The 27207-nt window shown below is 41.9% G+C and overlaps 2 protein-coding genes across 2 annotated transcripts in view; both read right to left on the reverse strand.

The window, feature by feature from the left end:
* LOC124056411 (potassium voltage-gated channel subfamily B member 1-like) overlaps positions 1 to 19311 on the reverse strand; it is a 32877-nt gene extending 13566 nt beyond the window's left edge. Inside the window, exons 1-2 of the mRNA XM_046383819.1 lie at positions 18989 to 19311; positions 17576 to 18244 (exon numbers count right to left, since the gene is read on the reverse strand). Coding sequence (XP_046239775.1) covers positions 17576 to 18130 — 555 coding nt within the window. The 5' untranslated portion in view covers positions 18131 to 18244; positions 18989 to 19311. The remainder of the gene's footprint in view (positions 1 to 17575; positions 18245 to 18988) is intronic.
* A 665-nt stretch (positions 19312 to 19976) lies between these two features.
* Positions 19977 to 26751, reverse strand: LOC124056413 (prostacyclin synthase-like). Its single transcript, XM_046383823.1, has 10 exons — positions 26594 to 26751; positions 25812 to 25935; positions 24953 to 25128; positions 24205 to 24348; positions 23584 to 23711; positions 22859 to 23040; positions 21565 to 21700; positions 21047 to 21228; positions 20444 to 20595; positions 19977 to 20307 (listed from the first exon to the last, which is right to left on the reverse strand). Exons 1-10 carry the CDS (start codon positions 26659 to 26661, stop codon positions 20157 to 20159), a joined length of 1443 nt encoding a protein of 480 aa, XP_046239779.1. The 5' UTR covers positions 26662 to 26751; the 3' UTR covers positions 19977 to 20156.
* Positions 26752 to 27207: the final 456 nt, after the last annotated feature.

Below are 27207 nucleotides of genomic sequence, written 5' to 3' on the forward strand. Positions count from 1 at the left end.
AGACCACTAAATGACTCCTGCCCTGCTCGTTTCTGTACAGCTGCTCTGTGCTCTGGAGGCTGCGGCACTCTGAAACACTCGATCATCCTCAGCGGTGATGTGAGGTCAGAGATACATAATGTAGAGAGAGACCAAGAGAAAAAAGCCATTTGAAATGCAGTGTATTAATGTATGCAGCTAAGATGTACAGGCGCTGAAGTTTCCTGAGGCAACAGGGGGACCAGAAACTTTAGAAGTGACCTATTTTCTTAAACACCTCAATAAAATTTTCAATGAAGTTGTGCATTAATGATCAACATCTGAAACAGAGCAAGAACACAATTAGTTCTCTGTACTCCAACTCCATCACGAGCGAAAGAAAGAAATGGAGAGTCTGACATTTCAACAGTTTGGAGGGATATAACCTTTAAAAGATGAACTTTCACTCTGAGCTTAGAGGCCTGAGATACTAAAATAAAACATCCATTTCAAGAGACTTTGAATGCGGGGCTAAGGAGAACAACAGTATACAGTGAAATGTGAGAGGGGAGATTTTAGCTTTCAGTCATGCTGTAATAAGCGTGGACAGAGATTGTAATGAGACGGAAGAGCGTGCCCAACTGGCTGTCACAACATATGGCAAATGCAAACAATGGCAGCCAGCTGCATGCGATCTGTGTGAATGACTGAACCAGGATTTGCACACTGATGATCACAAACAGGGCCAGCTCCATCAGTGCAGAAAGCAGAGGGATTAATTGTCATGGCGTAATGATGGAGGAGGAAAGGAAACCCAGACTCTCCTCTCTTTACCCCCTTCACAATATTTTCTCTCTCCTCTCTGTCTCACACATATGCATTAACACTTACATGCACATACTAGCACACAAACACACACATGAACTGGCAGCCAGCAGCACAGAGCATACACAGATTTCTTCATAGGCAGACTGCGGCGCCTTGGCCTACAGCTCAGCTGATAGTTTCCATGGTGACGTGAGGCTTTTTAGCATTTAGCAGTTGCAAGATCAGCCCCCCAAAACAGCACAGAGAAAACACAGGCAAAGCGACACTGAGAGCCCCACAAACTCGGGCTTTAGTAAGTCAGTACAGCTCTATGACTTGTAGAAATCAATGCATGAGTAGCATCAGTTAATTTTAAAGTTTATTTGCTTCCTGCTTCCCCTCTGAAGCCCACATTCGATCTTTTTCACATTAACATGGGAAAAAAAAAAGATTTCTGTCAATTTAGTGCCCAGGAGTTGGTAAGGGGAAAGTTCCTGCTATTCTACTCTAACAACATTAATTCTGAGAAATCTATTCACGCCAGAGGTGAAATGAGTTGGTAATTAATCAATTAAAAGATTTTTGGCAGTGTTTCAAGCAATTATTACCTAGATTCAGCTTCTCAAATGTGAGGATTCGCTACTTTTCTTCATCAGTAACCACTCAGTGAGATGCACCACTTTCTTGAAAGGACACAAAAAGGGTGAGTAATCATAAGGTAAAGAAGGAATACTTAGAAACTACTCAGTAGTTTATATATCACTACTTGGTATTCACAAAAACAATAATGAATATTAAGGTATTTAGTAATGAACGAGTTACTAGTTCTGTGCCATTTGCTAGTTGCTTCAGAGAAAATCAGGTCCCAATCGTGAAGAAAGTATTCAGTTTGATCGATTCACAGATATTCAGAAACTAATCAATATCTAATGATTCAATATCTAAAGGATCTCCCAGTCTGTTCTCTAGTGACTCGTTATCGTCTACTGTAAAATTCACCATCAAGAATTATTATGAAAGAACTTACCAACTAGTCATCAGTTAACAAGGCATTTATGATTTGTTCTTTATTAGTTTGCAAATTACCTAATCATTCTGTGTTTGATAGGGATATCAAATACAGGTTGTGTATTATATATGGGTCAGTAACTGTAGGAGTAATTATGTACTTATTTGCTGCCCGTGTCCCGACTAAATCCTGCCATCATCATGCTTCTGGAATGAGAGAAAAACTGCAGCTCATTAGCAGCTGGCACACGGGCATTATGAACTGTCGCAGGCTGCTGATTTCCAGTCTGGAATGGCCGAGTGTCCCAGTTGTATAAAATGGGAGTGACAGTGACTATGATTTGCAAGTGGAACATAGCCTTAAATTACAGAGGGTGTGTTTAATGCTGCTGCCATCCCCAGGATCCTGGCACTGAGACGTTTGGCAGAGAAAAAGTCTCCGGTCAGAGTTTGAGTTGGTGCAATCCAACTGTGCCAGACAAAATCATTATTGAAAAAAATACTTTTGACTGGAAATTCTGTGTTCTCACTTTAGTTTCCCGGGCATGAAGCTCAAGTGGACACCTAGACTCGCTGAAAAAAGGCTAAACACATGTCAGACTGGTGCTTGATGCTCCGCACACTACCTATATCCATTCAGTTTGCTGTAAACCGGCCGACAGTCAAGCACGCTGGCTCCAGCCAATCACTGCCATACATGGAGATGCTGACCCCCACATTAAAACAAACTTAGCCATTCTCCCTCTGCTTCTCCTGACCCCTCACTACGCACCCCTCCACCCCCCCTTTTATGCAAATGGTATGTTATACCTTTACTACAAGCTATTTAAGATAATCCTAAATTTATCTTATCTGATCTCACTGCACACAGCTGCTACACGTAGTCCAACATGGATCAAACCTTACTTTAGGTTGAGGAAACAGCACTTGGTCCCCTGTCACAATGCTTCCCTTTGTGAAAGAAATCAATCAGGGAGATTATTTTAAGTTACAGCTGTTATCCTTCCAACTACTAATCTGTCTCTGCAGCTGGTGATATGACCACTAACTACCATATTGGCTAATATAGTAAAGAGAGGCTGTAGTGTGTACAGGCAGTTACACAAACCATCTTCCCATGTTGTCAGAGTCGCATGCGTTTTGATAAGCACTCGCTGTGCTGAGGGGTCTGTTGCTGTGAAATGTAAAATGATAATGTGAATGCAGCTGATTGTTTTTCCCAAATCAGTTCATGGTTCATGGTAACGCCCAACCATTAGTGGAATAAGTGTTATATTTTGTGATTACTCCAAAATCACTACGCTATCTTGCTGAGGCCGCTCCCAGACCAATTTTGACCTCCATGTTGAATGTATATACTGTACAGTGCTATCTAGTCATTAATGTGTTTCAGTCCTCCTTCTCCTCACTGCAGTCATCCAGGACTTCAGCTGTCTCATCTTACTTCACCTGCACCATCTCTTGACTAACGTAATCTTTATTTTAGGGTTGGGCTCTCCCATTTGAACTTTTCACCTTCATTTCTACACCTTTAATCAGTGGATATTTTTCGATCATTTCTTGTATGATTCTCATAATCTAAAAGTCATTCTTTGTTCCATTTTAATATAATTTCATACTCTGTAATATATTTATGACAAAAAGAATGAATTTACAAAAATCCTTTGAGTCCACAGTGAGTATCTTTCACAGCAAGAGTTGCGAGCATTTCTGTAATCACTTTTTGGCATTAGACTCAGAGAGTGAGAGATCACACTAAGATTAGACAGAAAATCCTTAGAGATCTGGCAACGCTGTTGTTGGTATTATCCACAGAGCTAAGGTTTCCATGGGACAGCCCCTGGGATTTCCGTTTAATACTGATTTTGATCTGGGCAGAGAGCTGATGAAAAGGGTCTAATGAGGAGACTTCTTCTTGTGTTTTCTCAGAGCTCTGTCCTGCTACGAACGCACTGTGCCGACCACAAGAGGAGCTCTGTTACATAAAGGCATAAGATGGAAATGACTCAGGCATGCTGCTTTCACCACTACTTTGTCTTAGATGGAAAAGACAGAAGAGGATTATATTTGTCACAGATAGAAGTCCTCACAGATAACTCAAGTTCGCTTCTGTCATGTGGATACCTCCACATGATATATATGCATGGGGCTGTGGTAGGCCATAACACTCTGCATGACTTTGGTAAGGTGTCTGTATTTAACCTTCATCATCAAAATATACAAAAAGGGAGGGAGGGAGGGAGGAAAGGGAGGAATAAAACAGTGTGTTTATCAGCACTATAACATAAACTGCAATCCAGTGTTTATGTGATTATGGTTGACATGTTGACAAGCAAAAAAGAGATGTTTAATAATAAAAACCATATGATGAAAAAACATGTTGACTTTTTCAGACCTGCTCCCCAATGTGTCTAAACACACATAATGTTTAACATAAGATTATGTATTATTATTATTACTATGTATTTGGACAAGCAACTTGTAATTGCGCTCTAGCCGTTCTCACATATTTGTCCTTAACAGAAAGAGCTTAGCAACAAGCCCTAAACATGACGTGCACTGCAATATCTATAGTCCATACTATCTAGTCAGGTTGTTATTTCTAATATTACACAGCAATTTATTTAGAATATACAGTATTTGTGTATGGTTTCTAAGCTCTAAGGCCAGGTAGGCATATTAATCAACCAACTGCTTCAACAAGGGTATGATTTTTATGGTCCTATTTGTACAACCTACACAACAGCCTAATCAAACTGTCTGGCAGGTTTAAAAAGAAATCTGCAAACACAGAGCTACTGATTATGCAGACGCTTCTGGTCTTTTCAGATGATAAGCAGTATGCTGTCTGCAGACGTGTATACCCTCTGTACAACACTGACTGTACTCAGTCTGTTTACAATAGATATTGATATCCGATACCTGTTTTAGCCTAATTGATTTCGTTTAAGGGGAAAACATATTTTGACAAACAATAAACTAAATGGCTTGTAATGACTTTTGTCAACTAAAACTGATTCAAATATTTTGAGTTGTCATTGAATAAAACTGGACGATGAAGGACAAATATGATTGAAATATAACTAAAAATAATAAGCATTTTTGTCTTAAGACAAATTAAATCTAAAATGGCTGCCCAAATTTACAATGCTGCAACTATTGTCGAGCTAGCTAGCTTAGCCTACCAACATAATCTGAGTACTGCTTCTGAAGCCAAGGAGCTCATTAAATAATCGCTTTGCAGTTACAGTGACACTTGTCATTTCAGCTGACAGAGTAAACAGTCACACGCTAGAAATGAAAATTCTTTTGTCCGCTAGTGCCAAAAAATCTTGAGCAGTTAACTGTGATATTTTAAACTGCATATGTGCCGTGCAACAAAGTAAAGCTTGACAACAGTAAGTAAAAAGACAAGGCTTTGCAAATCAATCACTTCATCCATCCTTCAGCCAGCGAATGCACCATCTCTTTGACTGTCCCTCGCACTCTCACATGGTGAGACTCCCCAAACTGTCCCAGCTGAGTCTGTGTTTTTGTCCTCAGCGAGCTGTATCTGGAACCACAAATGTGTTAATGTAACGACAAGGGAGTCAGGTTTCCCCCAGATCACTAACCCTTTCAATTTACATCACGCTGCTCAGTTTACACAGGACCCATCGACTCTCAGCTTCTGCTCTCATGGGATATGGAGCTGCCTGAGGTGGTTTGAGAGATTGACGTCACACACAGGATGAGGCGTCCAGACGAGGAATTTCCAATAATTATGAGCTTAAGCCAGCAGCCTTACATGCATATCATGTGACTGTGCCTACGTAAAGTGGACAGGAGAGGAAGCAAGGAATAGTAGGATCATATGGGAGCAAGATATAACATAGAGCAGTGGTATACATTGTGCTCATAACATCAATAGTGATAGAGAGTAACAGACCATGAACTGTTTGTTATTTTGCACCTCTGGTCTCTATGCCCACTACACCTCCATCATTTCCTAACCTTCAACCTGCGATCCATATCCTCTTCCCTCCTGTTTGGCCCACTTAAGATCAACATGCCTTTACACCTCCGTGGCCTATATCTCACACCAGACAGAGGTAAGGTGCTCATGGCTGGTGTCTGAGGTGGAGGAAGCAGCGAGAGAAATGAGGGCAGTGAGTAGGCTGAGGCTCTGGCAGCAGACTAGGGAGAACAGGGACTCCTGGGGCTGCTGGATGGAGATTAGTGGGATAGTGACTGAAACTCAACACAATCCGCCCACTTTGCACTGCCAGACTATCAGCTACACCGGTTCTTAGTGTAACTGAGTGTGGTAAGCTAAGAACAAGCATATAAATGCATGTAAATGCGTAGGACCTTTTCCAGGATCCTTTCAATGAGAAACACCTGCATGTGTCAGTCATTCGATGTGCTGAGTAGCCACAGGGTCTCAGGTGAGCTACCTGAGGAGGTGTACTTTCAGTGGCTCCTAAGGGACTTCCTCTGTGGTGTTATCCTGGCAAACACAGAGTCATGTGCCATTTAGATAATTCCCTCAGTCTCGTATGGCCCGTCTACAGTAGCCCTGCTATCCAAAGCAGTACTCCTGAATGTAATTACAACAAATGAAAATTAGTCCCTCCTCAGTCAGCACAGCACAGGAGCTTCACATAATTACTACCAATATTAAACACTGCGAGGATGTGACCTTTGATCGTCTCTCACATCACCATATAGTCACACTGGATTTCACACACTTCATACAAGTTTTTTCTCCTCTCACTTAAATGTCTCTGTATCACTGTATGGGTGACTGCTGTTGCATTCCCTGATGATAATAACCTGACAGATAAAACACTCATTTGATTGGCTGAGGAACTCAGATGTTCTCTTCTAACACATCTACAACAAACATTTTTAAAGAGACGGAAAATGCCCTCATATTCAGTTTTAAATAGAAGCAAAACCAGTTGCAATTCTTTCACCGTGTTGACCTAGAAAATCTTTTACTTTCCACATCGTGTGCGTCTCTCTCTGACTTGTACTCACTCAGACAAGCAAGATAAGTAAACACACCCACATACAGTATGAGGTACTGTAAATACAGTACACACAAATACTCATACGGTATGAACTCATGAAACACCACTGGCGGATCCTTACTTTAAAAAATAGTTTGAGAAACAAGTAGCAAGGCCGTGCCCAAAAGGTAAGAAATCCACGTCTAATTAACAAATTAGTGTAACTATTGCTTGTTGCAGTTTTGCACCCATCAGTACAATAACTTCTGGACTCATCCATGTAAAGGTGCCAGTCTGGTAAAGAATTAGTGCCCCCACGTAATCACTTGTAAAACAGCTAATTTTTGTCTTTACGCTCCAGTTTTTCAGACAGAAGCTGGCAAACTGTTTCTACTTTTTATGCTAAGCTGGCTGCTGGCTGTAGCTACTAACTAACTCTCGACCAGAAAGCAAATATATATATTTCCCAAAATGTTGAACTGTTCCTTTAAGTCTAAACATTTCAAATGAACATGAAAAAAATTAACAGATTTAATTACATTTCTGTGCCTGCCATTACAAATACATATGAAATTATGCGACAACACTTACAGCTACATTAAGGAGCACTGAGTCCATAACCTTCAGTCAACTGTCCGTCTCTACAGACACTCTGCATCACACCAGTCACACTCTTTCTCACTCATATTGTTTCCCTCTGTTCAAACGAACACATCTGCCGTCCCCTCTGATGATTTAGAAGAAACATACTTGCGAATATGACAATCTGCTGTTGGAAAAATGAGATGCCTGCCAAACAGTTTGATGTGGTCCAGCAAAAATGTTCTAATCTGTCAGAAACAAAACGACTAAATTACAACATCAGCGTGCCTATTTAAGGATATACTGTATGTGTGTGTGTTTCATCGGGAGAATGAGTGGGAAAATAACAGGCTAAAAAGAAACGTGTTTGAAAGGGCGCCAGACAAAGGATGGGAAAATGTGCGAGCTGGTGTGCGCATGTGTGTTTGTGTGTGTGTGTATACATGTGCGCGACAGTGTATGTATTTATAGAAGCCCCTTGGGAGAGGAGTGCCATTACTGTGCTAAAGTAGAAAATCTGGTGGAGCTGTGCTAGATGTCACACTCAGGTGGGTTCATCACTCCTCTCAGGCTGTGCCTCATTAGGACGAGCAACACCCTGTATAATATTCACAGCCACACCTCTTCTGTATTGCCCTTCTGCATTTCTTTGTACAAACACCATTAATAAAGCACCACAGTCTGTCTGAGGATAGTAGCTGCTGAAAAGACCACAATGTCATAGCTTCCTCTGTGCTGTAAATTCATGCTGGGGTTCTTGTTTTTCATTCGAAATTCATTAATTGGAAAAGCGAAACATGCTCTGTCTTCAGGTCTGTAATGCTCACTGACATTATTGATTGCCTTTGTTTGAATTAGTTATTCTGTTCCATAAGAATGAAAGAGAGTAGGTGGACAAATTGATCCAGAAAATCGAACTGAACTTCCCATGACTGCTTTTCTCTCAGAAGAGAGACACACCAACACAGATGTGGTCACAAACAGACTGATCCCTAATGCAACAGCTGCTCTTTTGGAGTCCAACACAGGTGAGCAGAGAGGTTAGAAGATCACAACAAAGCAAAGCAGGGAAAATCTTACCTCTCTGTGCTGACTTAATCTGTGACAATCCTTGAAGGTGGGGTCACCTCATTCCCACTCGAACCAACCTATCCTTAAAGGCTACATTATCTCCATAAACCATCTCAAAACTTTCCTCAGAATCCAAATATCACAAGCTGTGTGTGGGGGCTTGATAAACTCAACCTCCTCATGCTGTAGAAGATCACTTGTGAAGTATATTTAGAAATATGCACCAGCCACAGTACTGGATTTGAGGCTTTCTTCTCTGTGTGTGAATGCACACATCTCAATCTGAACGCGAGCTATAAAATGAGAACTGCAGATGATGGGATTTAAACAAAGCGCCTGTGTTTGCTTTTCATCTCTCACTCTATTTGCTAAACAGCAGAAGCTACTGAGTGAGACGTGCCTGGAGAACAGTGGGTATCTCTGTCACTTATCCTGCTGACGTTTTTGCTCAGTCACATAATGTGTGCAGTCTCTGCTTTACTTTTATTTAGCTTATTTATAAAGCTGCATCTGTATCGGATTTATGAACTAAACAGGAAACTAAAAAGTTTTCTTTGTTGACTGTAGTGACATATCTAAACATGCACCAGCATCTGTCTAAATGATGCAAGGCGATATGGTCACTGCAGCAGTAACCTGAAGCTTTGTTTAATTCAGCCTGTCTAGCATGGCAGACTTGATGCCCCACAGTGAGAGGCTGGAGGTGATCTTGTGTTAATTGAACCCTGTTGTTGCCTGTTCGTCCATTGAGCTTTCAGGTGTTGAGTTCTGTATCAAATTCAGTTAATTACCGTTCCTTAGTCTGGCAGCTGCTGTGAACATGTGTTTGCTGGTGCTGGATCTCTACATGCTGTCACATAGTTCTCAATTTTTGGAAAAGAAACAAAAACAAAAACAAACATCAAGTCAGCTCACATTCTGCCAACAGAGACATATAGCAATAAATTAATTAATAAATTAATAGTTCTAGTAAGAAGAAACAGGTATATTTGAGTATTTGTGCTGAACCCCATCTACTCTGGAGACAACCATTATTCAGAAGACCCACCCCTTATTACTCCAGTATAACTGGCATTACAAATTAAAGGTGCAGTGTTTCTTCTCAAATTCAGCTGTGTCTAAATATAAATGAGCTTTCTCCTTCAACTGTCTCAAATAACATGAGGATATCATGGTCGAGGAGCAAAGATTAGAGATGAATGTAAGCCAACAAAATCAGCTGAGCTCTGGAACTGTGGCAAAAGGACAAAGCTCGAAACTTCCTCAGCTACAGTGTAATTGCATTGTGCTTCGTTACTATTGGCTTGACAGCTAAGAGACCTTGGGTGAGGTGTACATGGTGAAGGCAGTCGTTTAAAAATGCAAGAGCCAGCTTTTTGTTCTGCTGTAACCCAGTGATAACAAGTAGGGTAAAACACATGTAGCACTTGAGTTTGGGTAAGAACCCAAAAGAGCGGCATCACAGAGCAGTGTCCTGTAAATGAAGAATCTGTGAGAAAATGGATTACAGGCTACACAGAATATAAATCTGCTGTAAGAAAATGTTTTGGACTGACTACAGAATTTCACTGCATTATTCAGTCATGCCTATCATTCCTCTACAGGTGGCTGGAAACGAACCTTTTTCAGTTACAGCCTTCAGTTAGCAATGAAAACCCTTGGTGTGGCGTGCAACATACAGTTTAACAAGTCATTGTAACACGCAGTGGCTTCAGGTTCTAAAGTCTAACTGGAAACATCACCTGCATTAGTCTGCAGGTGACCATCAGGCCCCACACCACTCTACACTACATCTTCTTGAGTGATGTTCTCTCGCTGACAGCCCCGTCTGAATAATGAATGAAGGCCAGCAGTGAAGTAGTCGTGTCTCCGTCCCATTACGATTGACTTCTCACCTTTTTAAATGTCAGTGACCTGTGGACCTCCACAGCCACAAACCCAGCTGCACCAATGTGTGATGAATATAAGGAAAGTCAGATAAGGCATTGTACAATAAATAAATAAACGAATAGAGCATGAGATTTTTTTTTTTTTTGCCTGTCAAACAGAGATACTATGCAGTGGGAGTCAGTGTTTGCATCTGTAGCACACAGTGTTGTCCCAGCTGGCGTGTACGATAAGCTAATGTAGCATACTAGATCACCTCTCTCCATGGAAACTGCAAGGAAAGCAAAGGAGGGTTACAGTTGAGTACCTCCTCCTGAAACCATATGCTCCAAACAGCAACTGGTTGAGAGGAGCCATCTGTACTGTGGTATAATGGATTGATATATTAATTATTTGTCAACTATTTTACTTAAAAGTTTGATGTGAGATGACAACTTTAATACTTTAACAAACACTTGTCTAGTTACACGTCCAGCAGATACTGGGCAAAATAAGCATTTGTTTTCATTGTTTTTCTGTCCATCTTTTGAATGTAAGTCTAATATTCAATCTCTTTTAGCTTCATTTTGGTCTCTACCAACCCATGAGGGAAATATCTGGTTCTTTAGCTGCTAAATGCTCTGCTTGTTCACCAGCTCATTACTGAGTCTGAACCAAAAGCTGTGGGCCAAAAATCTGAACACGCAGCTGAAAGATATCGAAGCATTCCACAGAGCCGAGGAGAGCTGGGATTATTTTCTGTGGGCCAACACATTAATATGTACTAAAACCATACTGCCATTTTCATGTGTAAACTGCATGGTACTTTAACTGAAGTTAAGGCTGTTTGACTTTGTTTTCTCCAAAATGTGATCTTTTCAGGGAATGGTTTCACCTGGCTACAGTGTTCAAGATCTGTGAACCACTGTACAGCCACACAGAGGAAAGGAAAGAATGTATTACCAGCCTGCGCATTGTGTAGTCACATAATAAGACAAATGCGAAAGAGGCCCAGAGGAAGAACAGAGTAGCTGGCAGGTAAAGTAAGCAGTGTGTCTATGCTGGTAACACAGCACCTCCATCAAAGAAGGAAGTCATTTACAGAACACAGCAACAGAATCCTGTTCTCCAAAACAGCAGAAAGTGGAAGGAAGGAAGTTGAAGAGTAAAAAACTTAAATTTCTATCCACTAACAGTAAATTTCATCAAGATCTTAATACATAATAGTGTCAGTAAAGGCTTACGCATCTAAAGGTCTAGTTGACAAAGGCAACTGGCTTCAATGCAGTGAGGAAGCTCTGATTGTGACATAAGTATCTTTGAAGTCCTGGAGAAATCATTTTGGCTTAACAAAAACGATGCATGTGGAACACACATACTGGCCAATACACAAACAATTTAATCCCCATCTGCGCAGTTCACAGCTGGACAGATTTTCTCTATTGATTAGCAGCAATTCTGATGGGATGTGCTGCTTCCTTAGGTGAAATTCCATTCAGACACGCCGATCAAACGGCATCAGAAGCGTGTTTTAAATCAATATTGCTAATGTGGTTCTCAGTTTACAGCAGAGCTTCATTAGAGCCTGTGTTGTTGTGATTGCATAAGGATAATCATAACGAGCAGCCCGAAAACGCAAAAGACAATGCTACAAAGATAGCTATTGTGGAAATAAAAAAATAGGATGGTAGCACTTTGCTATTTCAACCAAAGCCAAACTGTGGCTGTAACTGGAAGATCTGTGTGTAGATTAAATCTATAATTGATCTATTTTTTCTATTTTGAATATGGGTGCAGAAGGAGTTTAGATGAATAAAAGAAATATATTAATAGAATTCATTCTATTTTTAATTAGAATTTACCACAATGAGTGCTGACATGCTTATTAGATTACTTGGACTTTAATACTGAGGAGATGGAGTAGAGGAAACCTTAAGCAGGAGAGACAAGAGACAAGAGAGTTTGGTTCAATCTGCCAAAAAAGTCCAGGTGAATGTGTGTGTAAGTCCACTTGGAGATATATGGCGCTACAATCAGTCTGGGAGCTGGGAAACCACTGTGTGTGCCACTGAGCGAGTCAACGCTCACCTAAGAACAACGGAAGAGTTGCTGTCACCCAGCAACAACCTTTGAAAACAAATCATTAAACACACTCTGTGCTGGATAACCCTGCGCCTGGCTATCAGAATACATACACCACAACTACAGTAAGAGAGAGGTGGGGAGGGAGACAGAGACAGAAACACGAAGAGACAGAAGTAACTCTCAGCTCCATTACTCACATCCACTGCTGAAAATCACAACAGAGACAATAAAATCAGAGTGACTGTACTGCTGCATCTCCTCCGGTCTTCACTCCCTGTGACACAACGCTGGAGGTTAGCATGAGTGACTGCACCCTGTGACCCCTCATGCAGGCTATGGTCCATGGGAAGTCACACGTCTTAGTCCCTCTCTAATGGCCGGTCAGGGTGTATCTTTGCTCAACCCAACTTGCCTTACATCTTAGTGTCTTTTTCATTGATTTCCATCCTTTCTTACAAAAAGTTGTCTGCCAGGCCAGGCCAAATCGGGCCGATGTGCAGCAGGTAACAGGAAACAGCGGATATCTCCAGGCCATGGCACAGAGTAATCTCAGACTTCCCGAACAACAAAGTGCTTACAGTGAAGTCAATCGGGCGTATCTGATGTGTAGTAAAAAAGCGCAGTTAACTGCCTCTAGTCATGGGTGTCTCTTGCTCGCTCAGAAGAGAAGTTTCCGTGCAATTAGTTGAAACTGCCTCTGCCAAGGCAAAAGAACTAAGTGTCAGTTTTTATAGCTCAGTATCCGGTTAGACCAAAGCTTCAGCGTGTAGAGAGAGTGCTGCGAGGCTTTTAGGAGACGGGAATTCAAATTCCCTGAGTGTAGAAGTGTCAAAAAAGTCTGTCAAGTGAAAGCTTTATGTGTCAACACTATATTTTAAACTCTGTAAAACTTGAGAGGATCTAAACAAACAGTGCTTCTATTCAGTTTATAAATGATCATTAAGGTCAGTCAACCTATCATTAAGTCGACTGTAAACATAATGTCTACTGAATATTCCTGAGTGGACTGTAGACTCGTAACTGACTTTCCAATCTGAGTTTTGCAGCTCAGTAATTTCCTGGAACTGCCTGGAATAGATTACCAATCCCTGTTTATTGTTGTGTGTTTGTGTGCGTAATTGTCTGTGGTGCATCTCTTTGATATGTTGAATCTCTCTATTGTGTTGTGTGTTACGTATGTTGTAAATGAAATAGAATCATTAATTGGATTTTTTCTCACATAACATATGTATTTTTTCTCATTTTTCTAAGCTCTGACATGTTGTTCATACGGATAATATTAAAACAAAACTAATATAAATAAATAATGTACAGGAGTTAAAAGAGCTAAATTATAGAGACTAAAACAAATATGATAATTTCATCTAGATTCTGAATTCTTGACGGTGTGAGATATGAGACATAAATTATGAGTTATATTTCTTGTGATAATCTGGCAACAATTTATGTTCTTAATACAACTCCACAAATAAACCTTAAGACCTGCTATAAAAGGTGAATTGATCTTAAACTGCAGCACACCACCTTTATGAAATTCTCTCAATTTGTTTAACCTAACAGCCTCACAATTGTCATCATGTTTTGCTAAATCCTGATTGGTGCATGGATGGACATGACATCACCTTTCTCCAGCTGGGCCCTGCCCTTCTCCAAACCGATAAGAAGAGCACATGCAAAACCAAACAGGCACAGAAATCAGGAAATATCCAAACCTGTTGTATGTTATAGTAAACCGACTGAGGGAACATGTTTTCGGGCTCTTTAATAAGGTCACTTCCAGAGATTTGAGCAACGACAGTTCTGATGCCAAACCCATGGGAGTGTGATTTATAGAGCAACTATGATCCCTCTGAGAGTGAGGTGCACCTTCGGGCGAATTGAGCGGCAGAGGCTTGCTGAGACATGCTGTGTTACATAGGCTGGTTTCATTCCCAACCCACTAAACCCTTTCCTCCCACTGGGCCACGCTAAAAATGAAGACATTGACATTCTGTGTCAACAAGAGCGTATTGACGAAATGACTACCTGCCAGTTTTCCCTGTGTTTCCAGGGGTCCATGTTGTTATGCTAAATGATTTAGTGGGCAGACCCGGGGTGGAAATGCAGACTCAAGTGAGTCTAAAACTATTCAGGAACACCTCAACACTGCAAGCAGAAAGACAGACTGCCTGCCCACATGATGTCCATCACTGCTGGCTTGTTGAGACCAAGAGCTGCTGCCTGTGTGTGTTTCTGGTGAGGTGGGGATACGACTAATGTTAATTTTCATTATCGATTTATCTGCTGATTAGTTTCAGTCTATTAAATGTAAAAAAAAATTAGAATTTTTTTTTTCAACTGTCTGATTGATTATTGGGCTAATCATTTCAGCTGTAGTTAGAACTCCAAAAGCGACAGGATGAGGTGACATCCAGAGCTATGGATGCTTTCCATAGCTCCTTCTCTCTCTCCAGCATTAAGTCAAGCGTTATTAATGTGCAATTAAAATTTCATCAGCGCTGAAAAATAAATGAGGCGGAATACGTGTTTGGGAATGAGCCATTTCACGGATGCAACTCTTCAATTAAGCCTCCAAAACAAGACTGCATTTAATGCTTGCCGTTTAAACTAAGTTTGACATTTTTATTCCTCTCTGTCTCATATGGAAAACTAAACCAAAGGAAATGGCCCCATTGGTCACACAAAGCCCACTTCCCTCCTCCATTTCTTACACTGAAATGTCTGTGCCCGCCTCATTTGCATACACTGTGCAGAGGACGCCACGTTTACATGAATGGTGTTCGTAAGTGAAGCTTAGTGACAAGGCAGTGGAGGAGCGAATGACAAAATGAACAATCATGTCTGTAAAGAAGCTAGAGGCGCTTCATGAGGTGAAAATTTAGCTTGTTAGGATTTGTGAGCATCAACTCATAAACTAAGGAGTTGATACTTCATTAATGATTGTGCCACAGACCACATCTTCGGCCTATTATGAATCAAAGTAAATTGTAAAAAACTATTATTATTTGGACATGCTCCTGACCTTTATTCAATCATTTCTAGCCCAGTGAACAGCAGCAGAAGTGAGTAAACATTCGGGTTCAAACACATATTTGCTCATGTTTTCTCTCTGGCCGGAGTTTGAAAGAGACCAGAGAACAGAAAAGATGAGTCAGCAATTAAAAATCATCCAACAAGGTGCGATATCATAAAATAATCAACTTTCAAAGCTTGCGTAATTACCCCCACTGAAAAAGTGCACAACAATGCAAATATGTATAAGTAAATCTGTATATTCGCAAACAAATTAAGGCTGACCAGCTGTGTGAATAGTTGCACTACTGAATTGTGAAAGTTATTGTGAAAGTTTTCAGAGCATAGCCCAAACGATAGAAATGTATTTTCTTATGTCTGATAAAAATGCTGACTTTCGACGTTGTGATGTCTCCCACATTAATGAATGTGTGAGGAACCTCACTCACATTTTTCTTTGACTTAATGCCAGCAACAGTGGTTATTAGATGTAATAAAGTATTTTTTTTTTGCCAAAATCAGCCAATCCAAAGCAACATAACTAACTGCATAGGATAAAAAACCTTTGCCAGATCAAAGTGTGGGAAGGATTTGTTTTTTCTCTATAAAGTTCACTTAGTAAATTGAGGGTATCACTTGGTTTTTACATAAAAACGTCAGCGGCTGTTGTTCTGATTGGTATAAAACCACTGCAGATTACTGCACCGAGTGTCTCAAGAAGAGCATGCGATGTGATTGAATAATTAAGAAACATAATTAAAGCCTTCAGTAATTCAAGGTCAGAGATGGAGCAGGTTCTTTCAGTAGATGGGCTGAATAAATTATGCAGGAGCCCCTGTTCACGGAGGAGTTTGAAATTTCTTTGAGTAATGATTCAGCCATCATATCTTTTGTAGCTGGAGAGCCAGGCATGCTACTGGAGGTCTCACTACTTCCTGAATTATTTTTGTGCTCACAGTTGTGAGTGATTTTCAGGCACTAATACACCAACAACACATGGTGAAAATGAAAGACTGACACACTCACTGGAAGTGTAGCACATGATTTGTCGAACTCTCTGGTGAATATAGAACAACTTAAAAAGGCAAAGATCTCTTAATGTGCACATTACCCAAATAGTTGCTGTATTGCTAACAAGAAATTTGGTGGCTATTAAACATTTTTATTGAATATTTCTATGGTCACATCTGCTGCAAAGTCAGTTCACTTTGAAAATGCTGTTAACATGACTGTACCCATCGATCCAGCAAAGTGAAGTACTCTTGTTCCTGGACTATGAGCTATGAGCCTGTTAATGAGCTGGATGATTGAATACTGGACTGGAAATGAGGCAGGGGGTGGCTAATGAAGCCAAGAAGGGGTGAAAGGAAGAGGGGGGCGGGTGTCATGTGACCGTCCATATATTTTTCGTGCGGTTAAGCTTTGCTGTTGCGACACACGCATTAAGCTTTGACAAGGAGTATCACTTATTTCCTAGTCTGTGGTGCTGCCAGTGAAAATCCAACACTCAATAGTTACCCCATGAGACCAGCCTCCAGAATAGGAGCAAGTGTCTGACTGAAACCAATACAAGGAGACAATGAAAGCTGTCATGGCAAACAAAACAAAAAGGGAGGTTTAATTGACTCGCCAGAAAAACATCAACCAAGTCTTTTCTTCTCTGGAAAGAGCACCTAGTTAAGATTATTGACTTGAGCGGAGGAACAAGATGAGCTTCCAAACTCAGCGCTGATGAATAAGCAAAAGTTTGCAGACAGCTTTGACGTACAACAACATCTTTCTTTCTCTCCCTCCCTCTCCCTCTCTCTGCTTCCTGTACTCCAGCTGCTCAAAGTGACAGATTAAAAGCACTGGTTCAGGTCAGACAGCAGATCAAGCCAGTCTCAGAGAGAGATATCTGCTTGCCTCTGGATGTTAAACTGAATTTCACACACTCTGTTTTTTTCTTGTTTTGTCTTCAACAATATTTTAAAACCTTAATCATTACGACCCAAAACTCAGCAATCCCCCCCACCAACACCACCACCACCACCACCACTCTTTAATGGAGAAATCTTTACTTTTAAAACTTCAGCAACACAGGTCTGCTGGCTGTATGCCAGTGCTGCTACCATCTCTCGGGTTACCTACTGCTACTTTCACTTGATCTGCCCCGGGAGTGTGGCACTAAGAAAAGCTGAACCGGACACTACCTTGGCAGCAAAAGATGAGCTTGGCTTCTCCAGAAGGTCCCACAGTTTCTTCCTCTTCTCGGAACAACACGTGGTTGTAAACTCTTGTCCTTCTCTCTCTCTCATGTTCTCGGCCTCTCTTTTCAGCTCCTCGTTCATCTGCTCCTTTTTCTGGTGGTACCTGGCCTGGCAGCAGGACTCCAGGTAGATCTCGTCGATGCCCCAGAAGTCCAGCTCTTGACTGAACGAGAGGGCGCACATCTCCTCCATCATGTGTAACTTCCCGGTGCGGTAGAAGTTCAGAATGGAGGTGAAGGCGCCGGGGTGTCGGTCGAAAAAGTACTCGTTGTTATCCAAGCTGTAGTCGTCGCATATCTCCATGATGGAGTCGTGGGTGTTGCAGTCTCTCAGCTTGCCCAGCCGTGTGCGGGGCAGCCTGTCCAGCGTCCTCCACAGCACTTCGTGGAGGAGGCCCCCGACGTTGAGCCTCACTCGGCGGGTGTGGGTCTTGCTGCGGATGATGTCCATCGTATCCGGCGGCAGCGAGGTGCCCGACCGAGACCCCGCTTTGATCATCTTCTCTCAAGTCACTCTGTTACTTCAAAAGGCTGGAAGGTACAGTCCGGCAGATTAAGAAGACATGACCCTGAAGATGACCGCATCAGGGTCCCTCCTCGTTCCTTCTTGTGGCTGTAATTAAAGAAAAAGAAAGAAAGAAAGATTATTTAGGCGTTGCGGAGCAGCCGGTGCCCGGTGTCCTACAGCAGCAATGTCAGGTGGTTTATCCACTCATCAGAGAACCAAATAGATATTTTAATCAGCTTTAAGAGGCACAGCCGCTTTTCTTGCTGACAAGGGAGGCAGTGGTGGGGAGGGGGTGAGCGGGAGTCGGGGCCAATGATAAACTGGACTCCACTTGTGAGCGCTGTCCGGTGCTGAGACGTCTGTCTGCCACTCCGCACGCCGGCGTCTTCCACTGTCCGCGGTGCTGAAACGCCTCGGCTCGGGTGGGACAGCGATCAGTCCCGAGTTTGAAAATGACAAATGTGTTGCCGGCCACTTGTCGAGAGGGATATTAAGATGGACTAATACTAACACCGGTTACGATTAAGACCAGCCTGTAGTCTGCAAGTCAGACACACACTTTTGTGTTCCAAAAGACGAGCAATTTCACCAGTATAGACAGTTAATTTTACCTGAGTTGAACATGCTATATTTATTACATTATTTGGCGCATATCTGAGTCATGCAACACAAGTGATTTTTTGGGACATATGCACATAAGGGTGTCAAACTATTAAATATTACTATGATTATGCAGGACAGGACAGGACACAAAAGTAAAACAGCGTGGGATATAAAATCCTCCTCTCTTTAGAAATGAAAAGTGAAGCCAAAAATAGGTTCAAACACAATGAAGACAGGTATACGTACGTGTCTTCCTTATATCCCGTTTCACCTCGAGGACGGACATCCGCAACATTTCAAGAGTAAACGCGTTAAAACTTCTTACGGGCGTCCAGGTCTCCGGAGCTCTGCTGGGAGCTGGTGGACGCATCATGAGCTACGTGGCGACATGTTCGAAAAATCTAAGTTTTACAGAGACCACCACGTCCGATTTGTCCCGTCCTGTCCAATCAACAAGTAGAGACTCTTGAACACTCTCGGTAGCTCCTCTCCTCTACCTGCTGGCGGTGTGAGTGCGTGCTGGTCGGCGCTTGTGAATGTGAACGGGATCCTGCAGGGGCTCATTTCACTCAGCCTCCTCCAGCGGCTGCAGCCTGTGCGAGTTTAACCCTCTCAGAGCCAGCGAGCCACAGCTTGGAGCATCAACACTGTATATCTGCTTTGTGCAGCTGCGTTACAGGCCGGCACACAATGCGCAGAAGGTCTGTGCAACAGCAGAATCCAGCCTTGGCAGAGGAAGCCTAACTGGAATAGGACCGTGGCACAGTCATGTCAAGTGGGAAAGTCACCATCCATACAAGAGGACTCAACACTTAGGACACAAATTAAACTGGAGTCAGATTTATTAGGCCTAAACAGGCTGATGTATGCATCCTTCAGAGAAAACACTGGAAACACATTACGTTCTGTGGTCTATGGTGCGTCTACTCCTGCTAGCAGCTGATTGGTTGCTTTCCAAACAACACTTTAAATCTAAACTTTCCACTCAGCTTCACTGGGCAAACAGCAGGCGTGTGTCAGTATGACAGATGTGTGGCCACCTCTGTTTACAGTACAGACAGTCCCCTCATTACGCTTGTGCTCTCTATTAAACATACAGAACCACATGCTCCAAAGCTCCACGCAGCTCCTCAAAATGACCTTCTCATGCCTCAGAATTACAGTTTTTCTCATAGTATAATAAATTGATGTGTAGTATGAACTTACGTGACAGAAAAAGACTTGAACAAATTAATTACTGTGCAATGCATTATTCACATTTATTGATAAATATCAAAAATAATTCTTTATTGTATGATATAAATACACACTATAAATATAGAATACAAAAGTACAAAGAGCATATTCACACTATATACAATGTGAATGTGTTGAAATGTGCATTAAAGCATGTGTTTCGTTTGTTTTTAAAGTCTTAGAGTGTTTTCCGGGGTTTATATCGGATGAGCAAGTCCCCCTCTGGTTGCAGCATCCCAAATCCATAACGGCTGGCATTTACCCCTGGCATCTGAGCATTTGGGTCACACAGTTCCAAATCATAATTAGTCAACACCCTGTAAACAAACCTGAAGAGTAAATACAAAAACACAAAATTAGAACGTTCAAGCAAAAATTGAAAGTAGAAAAGTCCTCCAGTACGGAACATTTTGATGTCTTAACCAGTGATGGAGTTTTATCATGAACAAATTCTGGGACACTCACTGTCTGATGGTATTGATGGCAAACTGCTTTCCCACACAGCCATTGGTCCCTGCACCCCATGGCATGGTGTAATATTTCAGCCGTCTCCCTCCTTTATAAAAGTCTCTCTTCACTGATCCATCATCATTCAGGAAGCGATCGTACTGGTATTTCTGGAAAGAGAACATGTTTTTTTTTAGCAGCAGCAGACATTAAGTGCAAACGATTAGAAAGGAGAAATTAATCTATAAAAATGAACTTGATCATACAGTCTGATATGTGTTTGTTTGTCTCATTTTTAGCCGAACAGAGCTCTTCTCTAATGCAGTCTAACTTCAGCGTCCTTCCCACGCCTATTAGCTGTGTTTCTGTTCCCGTGCTCGGCTAATCCCTCAATGGCCCACAGCTGGGTTTGACCTCTCACTTGGTAGCACAGGGTCAGCTTAGTGTGGGCGTGGATTCCACATGACGTGAACAACTACACCAGTTACACTCCTTAAGTCTACCTCCGACTTGTCCCAAAGACAATTATTACTGTTCCTGTTGGCAGCGCAGGAAGGTTTTGATACAGCAAAGAATTTGGATACAGCAAAGACATTACTTTAACAACACGGGACAACAAACCTGTGGCTCTTCATAAATCTCTGGGTCCATTTGAGGGCTGCTGAAGGGGAACAAGCACACCCTGTCTCCCTTCCTCAGCAGATACTCTTGGCCATCGGCCATGTGCAGGGTCTTGTCTTGCACTACCTCTCTGGTGATGAAGGGGGCAGCAGTGAGTCTCAACGTCTCCTCCAAGGCACTATCTGGGAAGGGGCAGAAATAAATGTTCACGACAGCAAATGAGCAGCAGCTTTTCTGTAGTATTTCTCAGACTTTTATGAATTTTTGCAAGCTTTATAAACTCTTTTATAAACTTTATAAAAGAATTTCTTGATTGAATGAGATTTCATTTTCTTTCTTTCCATTATTCCTTTGCATCAGATTGTGATATTGTTTGTTATAGATGTAAATAAAATTATTTCAGATTTCATTCTATGGGTCACAGTCAAGACTTTGTTTTCACATCCTCTTGCTGACAACAGGAACAACCAACTGCCAATAAATGTCTCTGTTTACTCGAGCTGGGGTCAAGCCCTCACCAAACACAGGGGTGTTCACAGGTCTGTCCTGCAGAGCGGTCTCTGAGGTGTCCATCTCTGTCTTCACTGCTGCCAGGGCCTCAGGATTTGTCAACAAGTAGCCCAGCAGCCAAAATGCAGCGGGACCTACGTTACCCTGGAAACAAACAAAGACTCACATGATGACAGCGATAAGGTTGCCTCTCTCACTCTGCTGTTGCATAGTGACGACACAGGCGGTTATTTGGCAACAGCAAGTAAGAAAATCACATGACGCCAGTACTACTCATATCTATTAGTTGTTAGTGAGTTCCAACAAAGAACGCAAGTTAAGTTTAATTAAATTTCAAAAAATTCTCTCCGGGATGAGAGGCGCCCTGCTCTGGAAAGTCTCACTACTGGCACAGCGCAGCCTGGTAATGGTTTACTTAAAAAGGAAAGCCATTGGAAACCTGAGGTCTCCTGCCATCTGCCTGCACCCAACGGCAGGACGTTGAAGCTATTTAGCTGTACAACAAACCACAGCACTCTCTGATGGGGTAGACACATAAAATAGTGAAGACTGTGGAAATATAACTGTGAACAAATTACTGTAAAAAAAACTCCTAAGTCACTACAAAGTGTAGCTGATGCTTACAAGCCATAAGCACTGCTGATGACAGAGCTTGTGCATGAAAGACCTGAGTGTGAGAAACCTTCCTCACACACAGAAACGTCTTACTGTATGTTTGAACTTAATAATGTGGACTTTCTGATGACAGTATTGTTTGGTGTTAAAATGTTGTGACATATACCATGGTAACAAGGGTTACAAAGCATGAATAAGCAACCTGTAGGGGAAAGTTTAATGTCAAACTTAACATCAGATTAATACCGTGTTAATATTGTAATATTTATTTTCATACAAAGAGTCCTCAGGATAAACAAATTATCAGCAAAGTTGCAATTTTTTTTTAATTTTTTGCAAGAAATATTCATGTCAACATTGCAGTCAGACAAAGAGCATTCAATCTATCTTATATTCCTGAGGTCATTTCATGGCTCTCCGGCTCAAATGGCACAGCAGAGACAGAGACTGTGACAGCAGAGGTGAATAGCGCACTCATGTGTCAAATAAGTGTACTGCAGGCCCCGTATCTCCGTCTCGGTCTCCTTGATTTAAAGTCTCCTCAGAAACACAACAACCTGACAGAAACTCAGTGCTCAGGTTTACCTGGCTGAGTAGGCAGGTTACCTATTGTCTAGACATGACCACCAACTAAAACTCTTCCCTTGCCAACGGAGAGTGTCTTTCTCCCTCTGAAGTCTGACTCACCTGTGTGGCCCAGAGTTGCATCAGCAAGGCCTTCTTCTGTGTCTCCTCACTGACGTCCCCCTCCTGCAGGAGCTGCCTGTAGGCTTGAAGCCATGGGCTTGACCCCGAGTCCTCAGTCAGACCGGCTGGAGCCAAAAGCTCCCATAGTCTCTGCCGAACACCCTGAGCTGTCCTCTTCTCCTCTGTCACACAGACAAACAGTGAGTGAGCGGGTGAGTCACAGACCACATGTAAACACTTGAGCTCAACCGGAACGTCAATGAATGAAATGCCTGATAACGCGTTATTGTGCCCAAGAGGTGGAGGAGGAACATAATATTCTGGTATGACAGGCACAACTTGAGGAGGTAAGCGATAAGATTTAAGTTAGACAGCTTCATTGCGTAAGAAGGGTGCAACAAGTCAGACATAAAAAATGATCCAGTTCACAGAGGAAGACAGTGATGGGCCAGCATAAGTGAGATCATTCCTAGTTGCCATGTAAGCACCTGAATGAGTGAAAATCGCTATGGCAACCACAAAACAAATCTGAGAGAACACCTGTCGATGATGTCAGACCACATTATCTGAGACGGTGATATATGTAAACATCGAGCACGCCTTCTCATTACTCATATGGCTTGTAATGTTTCCGCCTGATGAACATCACAACTGATCGATTTCATCACGACACTTTCAGTTGACCGCAAGGAGTTTACGGCGAGAGGCGTCTCTAGCATCAGTACCTGGCTTTAGAGTGCCTCTTGCCATTTTGGTTAAGAGAACATCAAACTTCTTGTACTCCTCATAGACACTTGAGGGTTCTGCGCTGTTGTTGTTCTGCTCTCCTCCAAACAACGTCAGGTACCCCGCCCTGCAAGGAAAGGAGACATACAAACTGTAAGAATGTGGCGAACCCTTTGGTTGATGAATGGGAAGATAAGCAGCCCACACAATTCTTCTGTGCAAGAGCAATCAGGAGATCCCCTTTCAGGTGGTATTTTTTTTCACTGGACCACACAATGTAATCATGTCACAGTAAACACTACGTAACATACTGTTTACTTTCACATTCCAGAAAACCTCGGGATAATGTCTGACACTTCATATCATGAAGAGAGTCACATCTGCCTTGGCAAAAAACGTTCCACCGGAAACGTGACCTCCAACACTTGTGTGAAAGAATGTGGTCATCCTACATTTTTTTTCTGTGTTTACAAACAGAAAATCATAGGCTTGACTTGTGTGTAAACTGTTTAGCTGAAGGCTTTTAACCTGAACACATGCATCTTTTGACCTATTGAAGACAGTGTGTGTGTGTGTGTGTGTGTGTGTGTGAGTCTTAGGGTTAGCGGGTGCTCTCTTACTTAAAGAGCAAGCTGTAAGACAGGTGGAACAGTCCCTCCTCTTTCCAGTCTTTCTGGTTCTGAGAAATCTCAGCTTTCAACAAAGCCTGAAGATGTCTGCTCAAGGTGCTGTTAAGGGCGGCCAAATTCCCTCCCACAAAGTGCCTGTGGACACAAAAGGTTGCAGCAAACAAGGAAGGAAAAAGTTTATTCCTGTCCCACAGAAAGGAGACTTGTAACTCATGTCACACTGATGGCCAGCTGTTGTGAAAACAGTGCGATTAATCACACACATGATCAAACTCATCTGTTGACTTAGCCCCACTACCCATTTTACATGATGTAATGTAACTGAGGTTTTATATAAATAAATACATTTGGGAAGTGAAAGCTACATTTTCATGTGCCCAAACGTCTGCCCTTAAAACCCTAAAATGAAAAACATCGCATCTCATATTCTCTCGCCTTTCTCAGATGCCCTCCCAGCAGCCAGTATTTCACTAGAACAGGTGTTCCTTTTACTCCAGTTCTACTCGATAAACAAAAACTGCTCAGGTGAGAACTGAGCAATAACAAAACAAGAAGCCCTGGGAGTACATTTCCAGAAAAGGGAAGGGTGATCTAGAGAAAAATCCACAGCGATACTGTTTGTTAGACTGAAGAGGGTGGATTCCCATAAACAAATTTCGCTTCTACATTCGTATAAAATGAAAATGAAAATATACAACGCAAGCTTCCGCTGAGGAATTTTAATTCATTACGTCTTTACTTTGTCATCATCGCTTTGGCTTTAACCAGCTGGTGATGTGGGAGCCGCAGGTCGAAGATCCTCTCCATGAGCACCTGAGCGTAGCGAGTGAAGTCCAAGGACTCAGAGTCGTTGATGACTGCATCGTACGAGTGCGGATCCAGCAGCACCGTCACATATCGCCCGGCGGCGCGCACCTGTGTGTCATCAAGTGAAAAAATACATGATGTATACGCACGGGTATAATGTGGTGAAGTCTTAATGAATGAGTGTTAAACTCTTCTATAAAATACAGTGAAAACAATGATAACCTGAACTATTTGACAGCTTTTAAGCAAGTCAGATTCATTCGAGTTGATCAGATGTCAGATCAAGAAATCTTCTGCAAAAATACAAAAGTCAAGTTGACATTTTTTGAGAAAATGAGAAAAAAAATAAGAAAGTTTGTATTTTCTCTCAGGACAAATGAAAATCTCACTGGTTCCTACGCGAGATAAAAACAAGCAGAAAATTCTACAACAAGTGTGATTTAAAATTCCCAGCCCTTCATCACACCTTACAAGCAGGACTTTCTCTTTTCTCGTGTTGCAGTCCCTCTAAATGGCATTGTTAAGTTCATAAAGTTCCTTCTTGACTTTGGAAGTTGAAGAAACAGCCGTTTAGCAGCTGTTCAAGACCCTTTGAGTCTATCAAACCGTCTTTTTCAGCAGAGGGAGTTTGCCCAAGTATAAATATCGTAAATGTTTAAATTAACTTTTTTTTTTAAACCAAGCAGACTTTGAAGCATCAGAACAACCAATCAACATCAGAACCCCTTAAAAAAGTGCTCAGAAAATCAACATTTAAGCATCAGATGCACACAATCTTTCCTTCTACTCACTGTGAAAATGTTGCCATGTTTCTGTTTCATTCGATTCAAGAACTTGGAAGCATCTTTTCCAAATTCAAAGGCATGGCCTAACCATGGGATCACCCCTTTGTCTAGAGGGGGCTCGCTCTTGGATCTAAAGAAAAATAAAAAAAATCACATAAAAACTGAGACAAAATTTTATTGATTGATTTGTAGCTGCTACTTGCAGCATCTGACACTTTAACCTACTGACATGACAGTGTACTGCTGTGTACACACAGCGAAGCCTGTGTTTGCATGACTATCATGAGATTAGGGTTATAAAAGCAGGCTAAAAGTCAACAGAACAATAACGGGGATTAGTTACAGAAACGATCGTTACATCACACATTCCTGCCTTGTAATCTTTAATTGGTTGAAATGAAAACAAAAGCCAGTGAGGTGTAATAATCCCCCATAGGGAGACCCCTAAATTTAACACTGTAGCACTTTAACCACGTTGTTGCGACTGCGGTAGGAACAAACAACAAAATAAATGAGTTTGCTTGCGGTAATAAACACGCGTGGCGCCTCCTTCATTATTAATATCACCACCATGTTATTGTTATTGATTCCTTGGAAGCAGCCACGAGTAAACCGGCCATTAGTTTGTTAAAACTGACAGCAAAAACAAAAATATGTCTTTAAAAAAAAAACAAAACACAACAAAATAAAAACAGAATGTCAAAAATAATAAGCTTTTTGTTCCCCCCCCCTGGTGATCACAGTTTTAACATGTGAACAGAATAAATCTGAATCAAACGGTGACTTACCTCGATCTGTCTGTGAGGATAAAATACAGCAGGACGGCTTGGACGAGCAGAAAGATGGTCCAGATCATGTCGCGTGTGTGTGTGTGCGCGCGTGTGTGTGTGTGTGTGTTTACTTCTCCTCAGAATCAATGAAGTAACGTCAGGTCCTCGCGCGGCTTTTTTATGTCCTCGCCCACGGGTTACGGGTGACGTCACTCCGCGGGGCGTTGGACAGCTGGTTAGTAGTAACTGACCTCATTATTATTATTGTCATCATTAAGTTGGACCGCACTTCAGCAGATGGTGGGGAAAAAGTCCTTCCTACTAATAAGACCCGAGTTAAATCTGCATCAAACATCACCACAGAAACTACTGCAATGGCTTTGTTTCTCTAATGTCTTCTTCTTCCCAATAGTTGACAAACTGCTAAGTAATTCTACTATTTTTTCCTGTTTGGGAATACCCCTCCAGTGTTTACGTTTAGGTATTACGGCCTCAAGAGGCTGAGGGAAGTGTAATAATACAACAAACTGCGAGCCTCCACGCACAACGTAGCTTATTACCGTCATTTATCGTGAGTCACGCACACGCCTACTTCCTTGACATCATTTTTCGCATCGGGTCGGCACGTATGA

The sequence above is a fragment of the Scatophagus argus genome, chromosome 3 (genome assembly GCF_020382885.2).
Source record: "Scatophagus argus isolate fScaArg1 chromosome 3, fScaArg1.pri, whole genome shotgun sequence".
Taxonomy (NCBI): domain Eukaryota; kingdom Metazoa; phylum Chordata; class Actinopteri; family Scatophagidae; genus Scatophagus; species Scatophagus argus.

Bases quoted from the DNA above. Each gene is read 5' to 3' on its own strand.
- LOC124056413 (XM_046383823.1), bottom strand. From the start codon at position 26,661: ATGATCTGGACCATCTTTCTGCTCGTCCAAGCCGTCCTGCTGTATTTT. The intron at 21,701-22,858 runs GTGAGTCAGACT...GTTTGTTTCCAG, and splicing joins TGCAACTCTGGGCCACACAG to GGTAACGTAGGTCCCGCTGC. The intron at 20,596-21,046 runs GTTTGTTGTCCC...TTCTCTTTCCAG, and splicing joins AGATTTATGAAGAGCCACAG to AAATACCAGTACGATCGCTT.